Source organism: Propithecus coquereli, unplaced genomic scaffold (genome assembly GCF_000956105.1).
Source record: "Propithecus coquereli isolate 6110/MARCELLA unplaced genomic scaffold, Pcoq_1.0 Scaffold411, whole genome shotgun sequence".
Classification (NCBI taxonomy): Eukaryota; Metazoa; Chordata; class Mammalia; order Primates; family Indriidae; genus Propithecus; species Propithecus coquereli.
In genome coordinates, this window is record NW_012149853.1 from 852,464 (window position 1) to 872,707 (window position 20,244).

The following is a 20,244-nucleotide window of genomic DNA, read 5'->3' on the forward strand; positions in this document are numbered from 1 at the left end:
CCCGAGAAAAGACCCATACAGTGCTCTGCAATAAGAGCTGGTGTCATGGACAAAGGGGCTCCCTTTATGGGAAGGAGGAGAAGGAAACATTTGAACTGAAATATAAGGACTCTGTAACATGGAAAAAGGGGCGGTACATTCTACTTACCTACCTTGGGATCCAACTGTCTTACCAAGCCATCAGGTGTTCCCTGTGCTTCCTCTAGAGACAGGTTCTCCTTATTCACCTGCTACCTGCTCACCACTGATCCTGCCTGCTGGATCCCACTGTACCTGCAGGCCCTGCACTAGCTTTTGCTATCTTGTTGTCACCCCAGTGGAGCTTTGTGATGTAATCCCAGCCTCCCTATGGGGGAGGAAGAAGCTGTGGGCCTTATACAGAAATTAACCCTGCAGACCCCCGAAGGTTAGGTGTCATCTGCACACAGAAGCCCATAAGAACGCCCTATTTTTAAAACATTTGTTAAGGTGAGATCCTAAATGGGATTCTACCAGAAAAAGAACACTACTTAGAAAATTGATGAAATGTAAATAAAATCTGTGGATTCGTTAAGAGTGTTGTACGGATGTTAACTTCCTAAGTTTTCACCATTGTATTGTGATGTTGACATTTGGGGAAGTGGGATGAAGGGCCTATAAGAATACTTTTTCTATTTTTGTGACCTTTTTGTAAGTCTGAAATTATTTCAAAATAAAGGTTAAAATGTCCAAAATCAAATATATAAAACACTGGTCTGTGAGAAGTATCATGCTGTGGTAGGGGAAACGTAAGCCTTAGAAACCAATTGTCCTGGGTTCAAGTCCTTTGCTGGTGACTCTGGGAGAGTTAATTAATCTCCTTAAGTCTCAGTTTCTTCATCTATAATACGAGAATGGAGAAAAATACTCATCATGAATTGTGGTAGAGACTAAATAGACGTAGGCAAAGAACCTGGTCCCCAGTCAAGCATCGGTGGGTGCTCACGAACATCTTCCTGATTCTTCCATGACTCTGACTGCACATGTTTAATTGAGTCCATGGTCTGTCAGTCACCTCCTGCCCCCAGAACTCAGGCCATGCTCCATCATGACAGCCCTGCTAGGCCCCAACACAATGTCCTCCCCTGATCTCAGAACCTGCCTTGTTGGGACTTGTCCAACCAGTGGAGGTGGTGCCTGTAGAATTCCCTGAGTCTGAGATGCAAAGTGTCCCTGTAGAATAGATGAATAAGCTTTCTGAGTAATACGTGAGATTGCTCAGACCTGGACAATCTCAGCCTGCCCTGGAAATCTGGCATAGAGTCATCAGACAGAGGATCTTAGAGAAGAAAAGTAATGTTTTGTGGGCCATATTAGAAAACCCATGAACATGGCGCAAAAAGCATTTTTAAAAATCTGTGTAAGAAATACGGGAGTTGGTTATGTCCATGAAAAGGAAAGCGTCACTGGTAATGTCCGGGGAAGAAAAGGAAAACGCAGACCTGGGTACCCCACAGAAAGAGATAAGAAGGGGCATGCCAGGCCCCTCTGGCAAGAGAGCTCCCATCTCCACCTTGGGGTCGGCAACGGTGGAGGCAGAGATGGAGTTTGCTGCCACGAGCCAAAGAACACCGCCAGCCTTCCTATCTCCTTACATGGACATAGAATAAGTAGAAAACAGGATTCCAGTAAGGTCCACGGTATAAAGGGAGAACAAGGGACTTGGTAAAAACCGTGGAATAAAGGAGAAATTGCTGGCCTGGTTATGGCCATGGAATAAGGGGAAATAGGCAGCAATTTAATGTCCATAAAATAAGGGGACGATAAGGGGCCCTGTTGTGTCTGCAGAATATGAGGAATATCGAACATGTCCATGTAATATGGTGAAAATAAGAGGCCTGGCTACAAATTAAGGGGAAAATATTGAGCCTGATGAAACCCATGCAAAGGAGAAAATATTAAGCCTGATTATTTTCATGCCTGAGGAGAAAATAGGGTGCCTGGTCATGTCCATGGAACAAGAAGAAAATAGAGGATCTGTTTATTTTCATGTAATAATAGAAAAACAGGGTTCCTGATTATGGCCGTGAAGTTAAGAGAAGCCTACTGGCCTGATTATGCTCATGAGAGGAAACGTGGAGACTGGCCACGTTCATGGAATAAAAAGAACCTAGGGGTCTTAATGGCCATGAGATAAAAAGCAGTTGAGGGGCTTGGCTATGTCCATGGAAAAGGGAGAAATAGGTCCTGTTCATGTGATAAAAACAGGGGAAAATAAATGCCTCTTTATGTACACAGAATATGGGGAAAGTGAGGCTCGGGTGTGAATGTGGGGTAACGGGCCCCTGACCATGTCCACGTGACAAGGTGACTGCAGGGGCCCTGGTCATGCCCATGTGTCATGAGAAGAACCCTAGTTATGTACATGAAAGAGGGAGAATAAGGGACCTGTGTACACACAGGAAGAGGAAAATATTAAGACTGATAATGTCCATGGAATAGGAAAAAGTATGAGGTCTGATTGTTTCCAGGTAATAATGGGAAACAGAAGCCCTAGATGTCTAGAAATAAGAAGAAAACTGGAGCTCTGACAAATAATGGAATAACAAAAAAAATGAATGCTCTGGTCATGTCTAGTACTAAGAAGAAACAGAGTCCCCTGGCCATGTCCATGGAATAAGGGGGGAAATGGGAGTCTGGGTAAGTGCCTGGAATGAAGAAGAAATGGGGGCTGATTATGTCCATTTAATAGGGGGAAACAGGGAACTGGTCATGTCCATGGACTAGGGCAAAGCAGGGTCTCTGGACAGTTCCACGGAAAGGGGAAAATAGGGAACGTGGTTATGTCCATGAAATAACAAAAATTCCGGCCCTGGATAAATCCATGGCCCTGGTTATGTCTACAGAGCAAGGGGAAACAGAGGACCTATTTGTTGTCTGGTTATTGCCAAGGAATAAGAGGCAAGTAGTGGCCTGAGTATTCCCATGGAATCAGGGTAAATTAGGATTGCTGGATATGTTCCGAGGAAACATGACAAATAGGAGCCCTGTTTTCATCCATGAAAGAAGAGGAAAAAATAAGCCCCGGTTATATCTTGGAATAATAGGAAATATGAGGTTTGTGTATGTCCGTGGAATATGGAGGAGCAGGAAGGACTGCAAAGGGGCATGAGAAAGCTTTAGGTGATGGGTAGTTCATTGTGTAGACTGTAGTGCTGATTCCGTGGGTGCATATATATGTCAAAACTCATCAAATTGTGCATTTTAAATATGTGCAACTTATTGTACGTCAATGTACTTCGATAAAGAAGTTTGGATGGATGGATTAATGGACGGATGGGAGAATGGGTGGATGGGTGAGTGGATGAACTAAACACAGTGCTTCCTATGGAACGGATGCTCCGCCTGAGGTCTCCTGCCCCCACTGTGCCCCTTTTCATGGCTGGTGCCTGAGGCACTGAAGGAGAAAGGGCTGCCCATGGCCAAAGCCCCACAGGTGCATGACTGAGAGCAATGAGGCCTGCGCTGAAGCCCCTCCCACCTGCATGTGCCCTGGCCACCTTATCATCTGCTGCCACCCAGAGGAAGACAGACAGCCTCTTTGGGAGTTGTTTCATAAGAAAGAGGAAGTATCTTTCTCAAGAGACTTGCAAACCTGGCCTCCTGTCTCTGAGCTGACCCTGGGAACAGGCCACTGCTGGACCAGTCATGGTGGCAAGTGGATGAGATTCATCTTAGGTCACCCTGGGGCTGGGTGCTGTGTGGGTGACACGGTGTGGGTCCTGGGGCCCTCTATGAGTTACACAACTTCCTGGTTTTGACTGTCGACAACCAGACTTGGGATTTGTCAGTCCAGGCCCCCAGAAGAAAATAAGCAGGAAACAAGAAAAGGGATGATATGTGTTGTCACTGCAGGCAGCAAGGCTCTGCTTGTGTGGCCTGAGGAGCCTGCAGACAAGGGAGTTTCCTGGCTGTAGTTTTACTCACTCTCTGGTAAACATGGCATCAGCGCTGGGAGAAGGGTCACAGTGGGACACTGTCTTCATGAACATACATCTGGTATCTGGAATCTATTTCTCACTCTGGAGCAACAAATAAGCCCTTGTAAACAACACAGCTGATCTCAGTTGGTTTCTTCTCTCCACTCTTTTTTTTTTTGAGACAGAGTCTCACTCTTTTGCCCAGGCTAGAGTGAGTGCCGTGGCGTCAGCCTAGCTCACAGCAACCTCAAACTCCTGGGCTCAAGCGATCCTCCTGCCTCAGCCTCCCGAGTAGCTGGGACTACAGGCATGCGCCACCATGCCCGGCTAATTTTTTCTATATATTTTTAGTTGTCCCATTAATTTCTTTCTATTTTTAGTAGAGACGGGGTCTCGTTCTTGCTCAGGTTGGTTTCAAACTCCTGAGCTCAAACAATCCGCCCGCCTCGGCCTCCCAGAGAGCTAGGATTACAGGCGTGAGCCACCGCGCCCGGCCCCACTCTTTTTTTTTTTAATGTAGCATTATTTGATAAGCTCTTTTTTGTCCCCTAAATAATTCGATTCTAGGCTGGCTGCTGACCTGGATACAATCTGGTCAGGAAGCAGATCTATCTGAGACCTCCCACTGCTGCCAGAGCCCCTCAGAGATGGCCCCATCAGGAGCAGTCAGCAGTCTGTGTGCCTGCTCAAGGACTCTCCTAGGCATGGCTGCAGGAAGCAGCGCCCACTCCCCCTAGGCATCGGCAGAAGGACAGGGCTGATCTTGACTGGAAATGCCCTCTGGTCCCAGGAGCAGGCCAGCAGCAGAATGTCAGCAAGAACAAGGTGGTGCCACAGATGGCTGTGAACTGGCATTGCTCCAAAGAGCCTCGGTGTACAGTTTCTCTTTCCAGACTGAGAAACCTGAGCAATCACAAGGCTCTGAAAGTCGGAGGGTGTCACAGAGGCTGTGCCTTCTCCCTATGTGCATAAGACTTCCACCTGGGGATGTGAGATGGACAAGGACACCATCTTCCTGGCAGGTCATCTTCCTAGTGGAGGGGCAGGTTGGCAGGTCATCCTCCTATCCAGCCTTTGGGCTCCTTTGTGCAGATGTTTTCCACAATGCAATATTGATTTGCCAGCTCCTAACTAGACACTCCATTTAAATAGACATCGGGTCCCATTTTGAGAGCAAATAAAACGCAGGCGGGTTCTGCAGGCAGTGGCACTCCTGCTCCCACTTTCTCCTGCTATCTTCCTGTTTTTCTGTGAGCAGATGGCTGTCCCCCTGAAGCAATGAGCAACTAAAAGCTGAAGAGGGTCAAAGGTTTGCTGAAATCTTTAAGTCTTCAAGTCTTTTGCCCATTTCTCTATCTGGTTGTTTGTCTTCCATTGATTTGTAGGATTTCTTTACCCTTAATAAAGTCTTTTTTGAGTATATGTGTCGCAACATCTTTTTCTGGTTGTGGCTTGTCTTTTCATTTTATTTATGGTATGTTGGTGAAAAAAATCTTAACCTTAATGGAGAGAGCGTATTGATTTTCTCTCTTCTGCCTTGCATTTTTGATGTCTCATTTAGGAAATCAAGGTCATAAAGCTACTTTCCTGTATTTTCTTCTGAAAGTTTTTATGTTTAGCATTTCTCATGTATGTCCATAATCCATTTACATTTTTGTGCATGGTATGTTTGTTAATGTTTTGTTCAGAATTTTTGTATCTATGTTCGAGAGTGAAACTGACCTATGATTGTTCTTTCTCATATTGTTCTTTTCTGGGTTGTGTCTCAAGGTTATACTGGCCTCACACATGAATTGCGGAGCATGTCAGTCAGGGGCTCCGCAGTCGACACAGCCACATTCAAAACAGGAGAGTTCACAATGGCTTATTTATAGGGTTAAGCATGATGGTGCAGGTGCGTGGGAACCACAGGGCACATGGCAATCGTCTGCAGCTCTCAGCAGCCATGCTAGCTGTCCTCAGCCCAAAGGATGAGAAGAACAATCTAGAAGGAGTCAGGGACCATCAGCTGACACCCTTGTGGAGGGAACAGGGGAGTGAGCTCTCACTCACCTTCCATCCTCCACCTCATGCCTGGGCATCTTCTTGGCCAAACACAATCAGAAGTTATAGGGTACAGGAGCCCCACTGATGGAGTCTATACTGGCCAGCGTCCTGGGGCAGAGAGCAGCATGAAGAAGGTGTATTTGTCAGGCTTCTCCAGAGAAACAGAACATACAGGAAACATATATACACACACATTCATATATATGTATTCATATATATATATGTATGAAGAGATTTATTATAAGAGATTGGCTCACACAATTATGGAGGCTGAGAAGTTCACAATCTGCCATCTGCAAGCTGGACACCCAGGAAATCCAGTGGTGTAGTTGGAAGTCCTAAGAGGAGTAGATTTCTGCTCTGAGTCTGAAGGCCTAATTACCAGTAGTGCTGAAGGAAAGGGAAGATTGATGTCAGTTCTGAGAGCCAGGCAGAGTGAATTCAACCATCTTTCACCTTTCTGTTCCATTGAGGGCCTCAGCGGATTGGACTGGATGCTGCCCACCCACATTAGGAAGAGCCATCTGCTTTACTCAGTCCACTGATTCAAATGCTAACCTTTGCCAGAAACACCCTCACAGATCCACCCAAAAATAATGTCTAGCTAGATATCTGGGCATCCCATGGCCCAGACAAGTTGACACATAAAATTAACCATCTAAGAAAGGCAGTGAGTGGGACTGAGAGGCAAACAGAAATTACCCAGCACAAAAATGTTACCCTCTGTCTTAATTCTCTGCAAGAGTTGCTACTTTTTGTACATTTCTTTTAGGGATTGGGAAAGGGAGATTCTATGATCTGGCTTTATTTCATTTTCCTTATCCAAATAACCTTCCCAATGTGCAGCGGATTCTCATATTCGCAGTAGTTATCTTCTATAAAGTATCTGCAAACACAGAATTAATGAATGCTGAACCACTGTGCCCAGAAAAACACAAGGTATGGTTCCTGCGAGTCTCTGGTTACAACATTTTTGTCAATTGATCAAGACATAACCTCATTTTACATGTGTTTCTATTTAAAGGTACCTTCTTCAATATATATTGTTGCTTCGTTAACCTCAAACCTGTGGCTCACAGCACTGTAAGGCATGTCTGAATGAAGTTTATCTAACACACATTTGCTCCATCAGGCATGTGGCAGCCTTCTGTGCTTAGGGACACCAGACAGCACTTCAGCACTATGCTTGGTGGCCATTTTAAAAAGCAAGCTCACCAACAAAAAGAGCACAAAAATACAAAAACGTGGCACTAACCCGGCTGAAAAAAGGACATTTAACAGTGTGAGAGCCGGACCAAGAAGGCAGAGTGTCACCGTATTGACTGCAGCGGGGAACATATGTGTCAGACCACTCACATTTTTTGCCACTCCGGGAGTGTCCATGAATGACCATGAAAGCACCACAAATATTGATTTTAGGATTACAAGTAAATTTAGCAAGTGGCAAATTTGCAAATGTGGAATCCATGAATAACAAGGACTGACTGGATTTTCAAAGCCAGTTACTGCCATGCAGAGTAGTTTGTGAAGACTAAGTTTCTCCCGACCGATGAGGAGGAGACACTGGCACCATCTCCTAAGCAGGCCTGGGCCATGTGGTCTGGTTATGGAAAAACTCTCTCACTTCTCAGGGCAGACCTGAATATCTCCAGACGAGCCAAATTTGAAGCAACCATATGCCACAGTGGGAAAAGGTTATGTAAAATGTGATTCATTCAATTATTGGCCATTAACAATCAATTATAAAGACTTATAGCAACACAGAAAATATGTTTCATAAACAAAGAATACAAACTATAAACATACATCCTAATAATATTACATATTGGTAAGTTAGATGGATAAAGATTAGATAGGAACATATACATACACATATGTAAATATATAAAAAACATGAAAACAGTCTCATTGGATAGGTAGAATTATGAGTGAATATCTTTTTTCCTAAAATTTCTCTTAACATTAAATAATAGTATAAAAAGAATTCAAAGGGTCTGTGGAAAATTAACCATTTTTCCCTTTAAGTAATTGTATCTACAGCTCAGAACAGTAACTCAAAGAAGAATTTCACTAAGCATAGAAGAGAAATGTCTCAGAATACTTCATATAAATGAAAATTATCATCTTTGTTTTATGCCCATGTGCCATATTTGAAAGTATCAAGTTAATTTCAAATCTTGTTTGTAGACTTTCACATCAACTAATGAAGAAAATAACATTAAATAATGACAATAATATGTATTTTCTCACAAGCATCTATATTAACTTAATTTACCATTTTTTGTTTCCCTTAACAGATATTTGTATATATTTACCTTTTCTAATTTTTTGGTCTAAATTTTATAGAGTAATTTTTTAAGAAAATGTTAAAGAAGATTAACGAAGCTACGTTTGAGAAAATTTGTAACAATTTTGACACAATGTGAAATGTCACTCCCTCCACACACACAAACACACACACATATAAACTAATGTTTCAAAAACTTATTTAAAATTAATAAAAGATACTTATCTAATTATCCCTCTGAAATTTGTCATTCAAATGCTCTTGGATTTTCCAAGTGCATGAGGAAAATGAAAAGAACTACTGTAAATAGAACAATTTAATTCTGCCCTTAAAGTTGCACAACCTCATCCACAGAGATGGAGGACATTTATTTTCGTTAATGCATCCCTTGAATGATTTGGGATGAAGAACCTGTTGGCATGGAGCCTTTTCTTCCCTGCCTACTGAAGCAGGGCACACTCAGCTCTCACTCAGAGCCACTTGTACCATTGCAGGTAGGACCAAGGCTGAGCTGTCATTGGGGGAGGCAGCTGAAGACGTGGGCAGGGCCCCTCAGGGCAGCAGGGCCATGTGAGGTGAGGGCTGCTTCTCGGCCAGGGGACTCCAGCTTTGTAACTTTGTCAATGCAACCAGAGCGCACCAAGGTGAGGACTGACTACCTAACCTAAATGGGGTGGTTTTAAAATGTCTGCAAATCCTTGCAGACCCTCCCCATCAAGAGATGGCATCTAATTCCCCTTCCCTTCAATGTGCACAAGGCTTCTCAATTTGCTTCAGTGAAGCAGAAGAGATGTCCCATAACTTTCGATATAGATCTTTGCCTGGTGCACTCTCCCCTTCTATGAACACGTACAGATAACCTCACCTTTTCTCCATATGAGTCCTTTTCTGACCCTGTCTGTCTTGGAGCTGGTGTTCTCAAATGGCTTCAATCCTGCCTTGGTGGGCCATTTCTTGGGGGAAGTGGATGGACACTAGACACTCCAGTCCAGTTTCCTGTGTGTGGAAGTCTGAGTGTCGTGTCCATCTGCTCACAGGGAGAGGCCAGCAGGTTCTGTTGGTTCTGCCTTGTTCAGGGTACAGGCTCCTCCTTTCCTGCTCCATCTTCTCAAAAATTGCCTGAAGCCTTTTTCCTTTGTTCTTACACACGTCCAGAGCTGCTGAAAGGCAAGATGCGCTCAGGCCAGTGCCATCCACTGGGACTGTGCAATAATAAAAATGTTCTCTATCTGTGCAGTCCGACATGGTAGTGTAGGGAGGCAAGACTCCACCTCCATCCTCATTGGGTCCTGTCTGAGTCCAAGATTTAAATTGACATAAGACAGATTAACAGGAGAAAACAATACATATGCATTTAATATTAGTTCGACATGGCTTGGGAGCCCTCACAATGAAAGAAAAGCCCAAAGGAGCAATTAGAGTCTACTACTTATATATTGAATTGAACAAAGAATAAGAAACTGTGAAAATGTGATAAGGCAAAGAGGCTTGGGCTATGGTAGTTAATTGGGTATAGAAGTGTCTAGGAAGATAAGGGTTAGATTAACAGGGTTTGTTTGTACAGAATTCTATTGGCCTTAACTTCCTTTCTTTGATGATAAGAATTGAGGACTGAACTCTTGACTTTTTTTCCTTGCTCAAATTCCTTTCTAAGGAACCTGAGGAAAGTCCTGCCTTACAAGCCATACAAGATCTTGTTAAATAGATCTTCTCACCCACTATATTGTAGCTTGCTTTCCAATCTGACTCTGGCATGGCATTACTTGAATGATAACAGACCCCCTTAACTTAAGCATTCCTTTCTACTGACCTCAAGTTTTTAAACAAAGCTTAACTCTTTCAACCAATTGCCAACTAAAGAATCCCTAAACCCACCTATAAATTGTGAGCCCCCACTTTGAGATGTCCCACCTTTTTGGGCCAAACCAATGTATACCTCCTATGTATTGATTTATGATTTTACCTGCATTTCCCATCTCCCTGAAATGTATAAAACCAAACCATAACCTGACCACCTTGGTGCACTTTCTCAGGACCCCCTGAAACTGTGTTTCCTCAGGCTGCAGTAACTTATATTGGCTCAGAATAAATCCCTTTAAATATTTTGGCACTTTGGTTTTCCATAGTCAAAATATTGCTTTTTTTCCAGTATAGGGAGGACATTTTTCTCATAGGAATTTCATCTCTTGCTTTTAAGCAACAAGAAGGTCAAAGCATCTAGTGTGTACGCTGTACGTTTAAAAAAAAAAAAAGGAAGGTCAAAGGGATCTTCTTGACTTACTGTTTTTCAAGTGTCTAACTTAAATAGTCAATATGCCAGGTGATATTTTTAACTCTTTTAGTGGCCACTAGCTACATGTGGCTGTTGAGTGCTTGAAATGTGGCTACTTTTTCGGGTGAGAAGTGATTTTTAAAAAGAAAGAAAAAGAAAGAAAGAAAGGAAGGAAGAGAAGGAGGGAGGGAGGAAGGAAGGAAAGAAAGAGAGAGAGAAAGAAAGAAAGAAAGAGGAAGGAAGGAAGGAAGAAAGGAAGAAAAAGAGAAAGAAAGAAAGAAAGAAAGAAAGAAAATTGGCTACTGTGGCTGACAAATGGAATTTTACATTTTATTTAATATTGTTTAATTTAAATTTAAATGGCCACAGGTGGCAAATGGCCCTATCCTAGACAGCACGGCTGTAGGCAATGGGTTCTTTGGCTCTTTTCCAGGACAGCTCCTACTCGAGGTCCTTCCACCCCTTCTCTGGTCCGCACCAGGGATGATTCTCCTTTTCTTTTCCCTCTTGCTTCAGGGATTCCTCATCTGTCCCTCTTCTCAGACCTTATTCTGGGAGGTTGGTCTCTCTACCCTGCCCCCACCCCTCCCCTAGCCTCTGGGAGAAGAAACATTAGCTCCAGAAATTAAGGTTTGAAGTTTTCTCCCACTTTGGTGTTGACTGGGGGAAGAGCAGGACTGTGAGGAAGAAGAGAATGAGAGAAATCACCAGAAACTACCAAAAGTATCAAGATATATCCCTGCCACTCTTAGTTGAAAGTTCCAGTATAGAGGAGGCAGTCCATTCCAGTTCCTTTTCAGCTAATTACAGATTTGAGAATCTAGAACTCTGTGCTTTAAAATAGGGGTAAAGCGTTCTTTCAAGAATGTACACTTTCTAAACCCCAACTCCTGGAGTTGGGGTCTAAATACCAAAAGCTAGTGGCATAGGAATCAGTATTTCCTGAACATCCCTTAGAGCTTCTGCATTGAGCCAGGTTTGAGAACTGCTTTAATCAACACACTAATGAACTTAGAAGCTTTTGAGTTGGTCCCTCTCCATTAAATCCCCATAGACTGCTCTACTTTTCAAATGCTTATGTCTTTGCAGTTTTTCTCTCTCCTCTGCTGCATTTACTGTCACCTCGAATTTCCTGTCTCCTTCTTCCCCCCAAAATAAACAAATCAGCTTTTCAAAGTTAAAATAATGCATGTAGTGTAAACTGAAAATAAAATTCTAAGCCATTCAACCTACTGAACGGACCCCTTCTTGGCCAAGGGGACCCCCGAAATATCTTAAAACTGAGCTCCCAGGCATGACAGGATAGGATGTTGGACACGCCCAATTATAATTCCCTCATTTTTGCAATTTAGACACAACTGACCAGCATTAACATTAAAATAGCAATCATAAGACTGACAGAATGGACTTTGTGACAGTAAGATACCAAATTATAAACAGGACCCAAGGTATGTCGGGCAAAGGTTAAATCACACATCCCTACGCTTAAAGAATAAAGTAGGTTCTAACTGCCACAAGGTTTTTCATTTCCTCTAACAGCTAAACATGCCTCAAGATATATTAAAATGATTCCAGCTTATCCACTGCCAGATGCTGACCCCACCCCCTGTTCCATAAGCCATAACTACAGTTTTGGTTGGATAAGAGACGGATTTCAGTAAGAAGACCACAGACCATGGACTGGTTCTGGTCGGTTTACAAAGGATACATACTTGAGTGCCTTTGTGTCCTGAAAAGACCTTTTGACATATAGGACCTTATAACATTATAACACATTTAAATGTTAAGTCTCCACCCCTAGGTGAACATGGGATGCATGTTTATTCTATATGCATATGTTAGGACCACCTTCATGAATATTCATAGCTCCTCCTGTAACCTATTGAATATGTGCACTTGGCCAAACCTTTCAGTTTAAACTCCTGTCTTCCCCTCCCTTCCTAGAAGTGCCTGCTTCTGGGCTCTGCTGGAGGCTAGACTTCCCAGCCTGTCAGAATGGCCACCTTGCCTGCTGTAAATTGTTAGAAGAAATAAAATCTCCTCTCCAAATATATAGATCTCATGTTTTTTAAGTTAGCAGTAGTATCGTAAATAAACTCTGCAAGAAGAGCTGAGATTTCCCTCTATCTCTACAGTGTCCTGCAATGTATGAACTCTGTGACTTATGCTTTAGTAACCCTTATTTCCAGGAGTTTGATCCCTCTTACTTTGCTCCGTAAAGACAGCCTTCATTTTCTTAGATAATTTTGCATGCCAGTGTCCATAGTGCATTTATCAATAGTTTGAGATCCTCCTAAATTCTCATTTGGCAATGGTTTTTATGTTAGCACTGCCAAGCCAAAATGGTCTAGACACTCTATTCAAAAATAACTCTCTCTGGAACAGGCCTGGAAGTTGCTGGCACAGGATTCTGTCTATCTATGGATAATTCTCCTAGGAGACTGGATGTCTTCCTGGCAGGCAGGAATTTTGCCCCAGAAGATCCACCCGCTATGGCCAGCATTATGTAAAGGATAAGCGTGCTCAATGGCTCACATCCACTGAACATAATTCAGTCAATAAAGAGCATGGATTATGCATATATTACATATACGCTACTCATTTATAACCAAGGAAAAGAGGATCAACAGAAAGTTGCAGTTTAGGGAGGTTTAAAAATAACTGAATTTATATTGGGGAAGATGATACACTCTTAAACGTCTTGCTTTTGGAGATTAAAAAAATGGCTCCTTTGCCAGCTGTTGCTCCTTTTTTAGTGGGTGGTATCAACCATGTGATGCCATTGATTCCGGCGGCTGCATTAGATTCCCTTTTGCAGAACTTGCATGTGGTTGAGCGTTTCATCCAACGTTACCGCTGTTCCTTCATCCATCCCATGGCCACGTCAGTCGTATCGAGCAGGGATTCCGGATGCTTCGTATTTTAGGTGATCTTTACTGGAAGCCACGGGTCATCTTCCATTTCCGCATACTTGAAAGATTAAAGCGCACCTCTGCCCAGGGCCCTCCCAGAGGTCCCGCTCGGTGCGCCGAAGCCCGGGAAGCCGGCGGCCGGGAGCTCCGAGGCCTTCCGGGAACCGCGGTGCACGCTCGGGCCTCCAGCCGCCGGGCGCGCCCGTACTACAGGTCCCGACGGGCCGCGCGCCGCGCCTGCGCACCGCGGCCGAGCAGGGAGGGCGGGGGCGCCCGGGGCGCGCAGCTAGCCGGCTGAGGAGCTGCGGCGGCCGCGGCGGACAACATGGACAACGCCGGGAAGGAGCGTGAGGCGGTGCAGCTGATGGCGGAGGCCGAGAAGCGAGTCAAGGCCTCCCACTCCTTCCTCCGAGGGCTGTTTGGGTGAGAGCCAGACCATGCGTGTCCTAGTGGGTCTCCGTACCCGGCCCCCTTCCCCGCCAGCTGTACCCCCAGTCTCCCACGGATCCCCTGCATCCCGCAGAACACACATAGGGGCCCTCAGCCCCCACCTGCCCTCCAGAGACCAACCCCCCAGATCCCCCCTGGAAACCTCCCAACTTCCCAGGGTCCCTCAGTTCCCACCTGCCCTCCAGAGACGCCCCCTCCAGGACCCCCAGCGCCCCTCTGGAAACACCATATCCTCCCAAGGTTCCTCAGCGCCCCCCGGAAACCCCACATCCTCCAAGGTCCCTCAGCCCCCACCGGCACTCCAGAGACTCCCCCGGGCTCCAGGGCCCCGGAAACCCCACAACCTCCCAGGGTCGCTCAGTCCCCACCCGACCTCCAGAGCCCCCAGCGCCCCGCTGGAAGCTCCACAATCTACCAGGGTTCCTCAGCCCCCACCCGCCCTCCAGGGACTCCCCCTCAGATCCCCCAGCTCTCCCTGAAAACCCCACAACCTCCCAGGATCCCTCAGCCCCCACGGGACTTCCAGAGATTCCCTAGGGCCCCCAGCGCCCCCTGGATTCCCCGGAACGCCCCAGCGTCCCTCGCGCGCTCTCTAGAGCCCCCAGCACGCCCCCCTGGGATCTCCACAGCCTCTCAGGGTCTCTCAGCCCCTCGCGCCCTTCAGAGACCCCTAGGGCCCCCAGCCCGTCGGGCCTGGCGCTGGCCCCTCGTTGGTGCGGGGGTCCCACAGCCTCGCCGGTCAGCGGCGCCCCGAGCCCCGCCCGCGGGCGCGGCAGTCTAGGGTTTGCTTAGGGCCCCCGCCGCCCGGGCGAGTTGAATTTGTTCCTTTCGCCACATTTGAGCCCGCATCGCTGGGAAGACCCCTGTGGGGGTGAGGCGCGCCAGGGTGGCGCCGGCGGGGCGCGTGCGGGGGACCCCGCCCCCGCGCCTGGCACAGGCTTCTGGGGGCGCCCCTCGGGCTGGGGGCCTCGCGGGGGCGAGGGGTCATGTGCCCATTGGCCTCGCGCCAGGGCTCTTGCACGTAGTAGACATTTAGTAAATACTCTTTGGATAAACAAATACATTTTCTCAGCGCAGTAGTATTTTTCCTTCGCCAGAGATTAACGTGTAGACAGGGCCTCCGGTCTGATTAAAGGTAACGCAGCTCCTGTTTAAGTCTGCGTCTGTCGGGAATCCGTTAATTCCTGTGGTTCTTCCATGATCTCCCAGGGAGGGTTTTGAATTCGGACTCTCAGAAACCAGAGCCTACAGTGACAGCTTGTGGAAGAATTCTGGGCTGTTAAATATGTGAATGATTCAGCTGTTTATGATGAGAGAGGCAGAATTTCATGTGTGCTGGTTTCGCTTTTTCCTTTTGAAAATGAAAGATTCTTCGCTGTCATCGAGAGCAGATTTTTATTCCTGAGACTGACTAGTGATACTTATTTAACCATTCTTTTATTGGAAACGTTTTTTTTCTCTTAGTTTAGAAAACACACGTAATGGGCTCTTGGCTTGTTTTGCCAACTTCATTCTTTTGGCTATAAATTTTAATACTTTACCGTTATTGATACGTCTTTAGGAAATGCTTAAGGGCAAGTTTCATGCAGTGCACAGAAACGTGGACTGCAAAGATACATAAAGATAAGGGTCCCTGTCCTCCAGAACCTGTCAGAGGGCATTTGTCACAGCTGGTTTCTAAATTTCTCATGTGATGTGTAGCTTGAAGGTACAGCTATGAATTATAATTTTTGTTTCCACTTAAAACTTAGGAGAATACATAAGGAGTGACGCCTAATACTCCATGCTGGCATCAGACTACTTTCTCTGATTCACAAAACGTTTAAAATTCATTCAGATACAATTTAATGTCATAACACCTCATGCCAGGAGGTGATCTTAATGTCACAATGTATTTCAAGTCAGAAAGTGCTTCCCCAGGAGAGAGTCTGTAACTCGCAGAGGAAAAAGCATGACAGGCTTGATGCTTGTCTCAGGGGAACACTCCTTTTCGTGAAGTGTTTCATTGTTGCTTTTAGGAAACTAGGCCAAACCTTCAGCCGGTAAACCTAAAAGGATTTTGAAAAGCCTTTTTGTTTTTAAAGAAACGTCTCCCTTTTGATTGCTACTACCCTGTGTCATTGACGGGACATATAGGAAGACTCTCATCTTGACCATTTACACTCACTTTGCACAGAAGTCATTGCATCCTAGGTCTAACATGGATACAATAGGTCAGTGTATTATCCTAGCTTTGGGACCTAGAGCAAGTTACTTAAGCTCTCTGTGCCTCAGTTTCCTGTGGTATAAAATGAGGATAATAATAGTACATCTCATAATTTATGAGATCTCAGTGAGTTTATGTTTGTAAAACATTTAGAAGCATGGATGTTGGAGATGGTGATTATGAAATATTAATTAGCATATTCATCAAAATTGTCAACTCTATTTATCAAGGAAGCAGTGGCCAGACAGATTAAGTGACTTTTCCAGGATTTCAGAGCCAAAGACCTTTTGGACTGGGTCATTGGTCTTTTAATAAAATAAAATATCTGAAAGAGCCTTTAGCCAGACTGTATTATTTCTAGTAATATTTGGCTCCAGGAAAGCTTAGGGGAAGATGAATACTTAGAGATCTGTGAGTTTTAATAATGTTATGTAATTATTTGAAGCTAAAAATTAGACCTAGTTTCTCTGTGAGTAAACAATGGGAAGACTAAGTTTTTATATCATTTTTATATTTTAGATGCTTACATTCCTACCTTACATGTGGCATCACTTGTACTTATCGTTACCTTTCTAGACTGGAATACGTGTTACTTCCCCACCCCCAGCTGTAGAATTTCCTCATTTTCATTTCTAATGGTCCACGTGTAATCTTTTGTTGAAAACATGGCGTAGTCTATTTCTATGTCAGACTCCTCACAAAATTAACAAAACACACATACAGAACTCACGTATTTAAGAGCTGACCTGCTAGTGCTTTAAAGGGGACAGGTGGTTCTGAGGATGTGGCAGCCATTAAAAGGTGCTTGGCATATTGCAGATATTTCATATCACAGACATTCTCAATGTCCTAACTGCTGAGTAAAGCCTCTTCCTCTCAGTGTTTATCCACCATCCACACTGGTTTTGTGGCAATACCGTATTCTCAGTACTACTCTATAGCTCTTGCTTTTTTGTTGCTTTCATGAAATTACATGAAAATATGTATGTATATTCATGACAAAATGTCAAGCATTTCTTGTGTGTGTAAACTCAAGTCCCATGCCTTGTCTGCTTGGTAGGCAAGGTGTCAATGTTGCTTCCATGCAGTGCCTCCCGCAGACGCCCTCCCCAAGTAGAGAGCTGACAGGGGATGCAAACATTGCAGGAAACCGCTGTCACTGGTGTTGTTTTTCTATTTAACTACTGGTTAAACAGTAAGGTGTTTTTGTAGTTTGTGGAATTAAATTGAACCTTACTTCTTCTGATGGGTATGATATGGTACCTACAATAAAACTACTACCAAAAGAGTTGTACTGTCATTTAGTTCATTGTCAGAGATGAACTATTGAATTTTGTGGTTAATTTCAAATTCTAATTTATAATGTTAATGAACTGCTGGTATGATCTAAAACTGGCCTGAGTCTGGCAGTAAGATAGTTTTGAATTGCAAAAGCCTCTTACTGTCCTCTCCATTTTGTTGCTAGGAGACCACAGATTGAGGGATAACCTACATGATGCACATCTAAGAAAGTAGTGTTTTAAGAGTGACAATGGGAAGATGTTCTTGATGGTTAATGCTATCTTCCCTTGCATTTCAATGTTCCTTAGTTTCAGAGCTTATAAAAGAGCTTATAAATCTGGCAGTGTCAATGTTTACATTGACCTTTTAATGAAAGGCCCTATTGGGTTATCTTGAAATAATCATGAACATATAATTTATTAGCTATTTGTGAAAATTGGGAATATTTCTTAAGCATTGTAGGCTGTTAATTATCAGTATTCTTCACTTAGCTTAATTTCAACAAAGATTATGTTTAAGTTTTGCTGAAATATGTGATAGCATGTATAAAGCATTTAGGTTTTCCTCAGTTACAGTTGATATTCGAATGCAGATTGAACTTGAAAAAAAATTATTAGGCTCAGATTTACTTACAGAGACAGTTGGTATAGTGTAAGAAATAGATATCTATATGTGTATTTCTTAGAATAATAAATAGAATAATCTATGTATTAATTATTTTATATATTATATAATATATAAGAAATAATATATATTATTATATATGCGAGGACCAAGTAGAGGCTCTACTTCTCTCATTTGGTGACCATAGCGAAGTCAATCACACTCAGAACCTCTTTTTTTTTTTTTTAAGGTTTCAAATGAGCAGAGGGACTGAATCTACTTTTCAGTGTTAGAAGGATTGAATGAGATATCTGAATTATCAGAATGCTTATTCAGTTGCGCAGAGTTATAGGATTGCTGAGCATAGTCATTTAGTTTTCTAATTTTAGGTCAAGTTACAGTTTGGTATCAATGGTAAACTATTACCTGATTGGCCTTTTTCTGTTTGCATTTTTGCAGTGTTCACCATATATTCTCTCATTCTTGTGAGCCTTGTGCAGAGTTGTTTAGAAGAGGTAAGGAGGACCCAGTGGTGTTATGTGGCTCTTTGGGTCTGTCCTGTTTTGTTGCCACTGCCCAACACTTCACCCAGCTTGTGGCACGCAGGAGTCACTTGGTGAATATTGGTGGAAAGCCTAAATATATCAATGCTGATGTATTACTATGCTAATACAAATGCTGATTTTTGTTTTATTCTTATCTGGTTTTCAAGAGCAGAGACATACCAAGTGAAGGAGAGTTCAAGTCACTTTCTTCTAGGTTTTATTTAAATATTTGTGTATTATAAACATAGTAGCTACACACGGTAGAAAAGTATAAGGAGTATAGAGGAGTTTCAGTTGAAAAGTAAAATTCTCCTGAAGTCTTCCTTCTTACTCTCACTCTATTTTTAACTAAAAGTAACCATTTTTATCTCTTTTTAGTTCTTCTGATGGTTACTATCATAATTCCAAATAATTTTAGAATACTTCTACTTCCTGATCTCTGAATTTTAGACAGTGACTATTGATGCTGCTAAAAATGATGAGGAATTTATCATAACTTACATGGTCTTTTTTTTTTTTTTTTTGAGACAGATTCTCACTGTGTTGCCCGGGCTAGAGTGCCGTGGCATCATCCTAGCTCACAGCAACCTCCAACTCCTGGGCTCAAGCGATCCTCCTGCCTCAGCCTCCCGAGTAGCTGGGATTACAGGCATGTGCCACCATGCCCGGCTAATTTTTTCTATATATTTTTAGTTGTCCAATTAATTTCTTTCTATTTTTAGTAGAGACGGAGTCTCGTTCTTGCTCAGGCTGGTTTCGAACTCCTGAGCTCAAACAATCCGCCCGCCTCGGCCTCCCAGAGAGCTAGGATTACAGGCGTGAGCCACCGCGCCCGGCCCTTACATGGTCTTGAGTTTCACCCTTTACCTCCTAATTTCACTTAATTATATCTCAATCCCTAAATATTACATTTTATATAAAAATGGCTTATTTTAAACCTATAGTTCTCTATAATGAATAATTTTTTAAGCTAATCAAAATAATTATTTTATACCTTAAAAGAATTTTTGTATGTTTTCTGTGACTTATAGAGTGGCTATGAATATATTGTCCAAACTGGGATATTTTTAAGATGCCAAGAAAATGGATATAAACCAAGAGCGTCCATGCAACCAGGACACAGAATCACCGTAGTTTTAGTGGGCTTTATATACTGTTCTTACACTTTCACAGTGTGTTCATTTGGTTGGATGATAAAATCAGTAAAGCTTTTGCACCTTCAGAGATTTTCAGTGACTGATACAGTTCACAGTAAGGAAACCTGGAAGTAGAATTTCATAATGTTAACTATTTCTGTATTTAAATGGAGCTTATTGTAAATAATGATAACTTAATTAAAACCTAAGAAATTAATGAATCATGCATTCTTAAATTAAGATTTCTTTTTTCTTGGTAAGGAAGTATCTGTCAATTCCAGTTTTATTTGGTGTTTTTATTAGGGATTAGTATTGTACTTGGAAAGCCTTTTCAATATTTGTGGAGATAAACATGATTTTTCTCCTTAGAGTTACTAATATGTTAATTAGTGAATATGAGGCCTGATATTGTACTGTCCTTGCATTCCTGGAATAAACCTCTCTGGATTATAATATATTTTTTAATGGGCTCTATTAGATTCTGTTTTTACATATTTTATTTAGCTTTTTTAATTTAAAATTTGTTTCTGCATAGTCTTCATCAGGTTGAAGTATTGATGTTACAGTT

General features: G+C 43.2%; 1 protein-coding gene across 4 annotated transcripts in view; it reads left to right on the top strand.

The window, feature by feature from the left end:
* The first annotated feature begins 13,711 nt into the window (after window positions 1-13,711).
* Window positions 13,712-20,244, top strand: part of NAPB (N-ethylmaleimide-sensitive factor attachment protein, beta) — a 58,046-nt gene continuing 51,513 nt past the window's right edge. For 2 of the 4 annotated variants that reach the window (XM_012653126.1, XM_012653125.1), the window contains exon 1: window positions 13,781-13,878. In XM_012653126.1, the coding sequence (XP_012508580.1) occupies window positions 13,781-13,878 (98 nt within the window). Of the gene's footprint in view, window positions 13,879-20,244 lie in introns of all 4 variants that reach the window. The other 2 variants (XM_012653127.1, XM_012653129.1) reach the window with 2 other exon arrangements.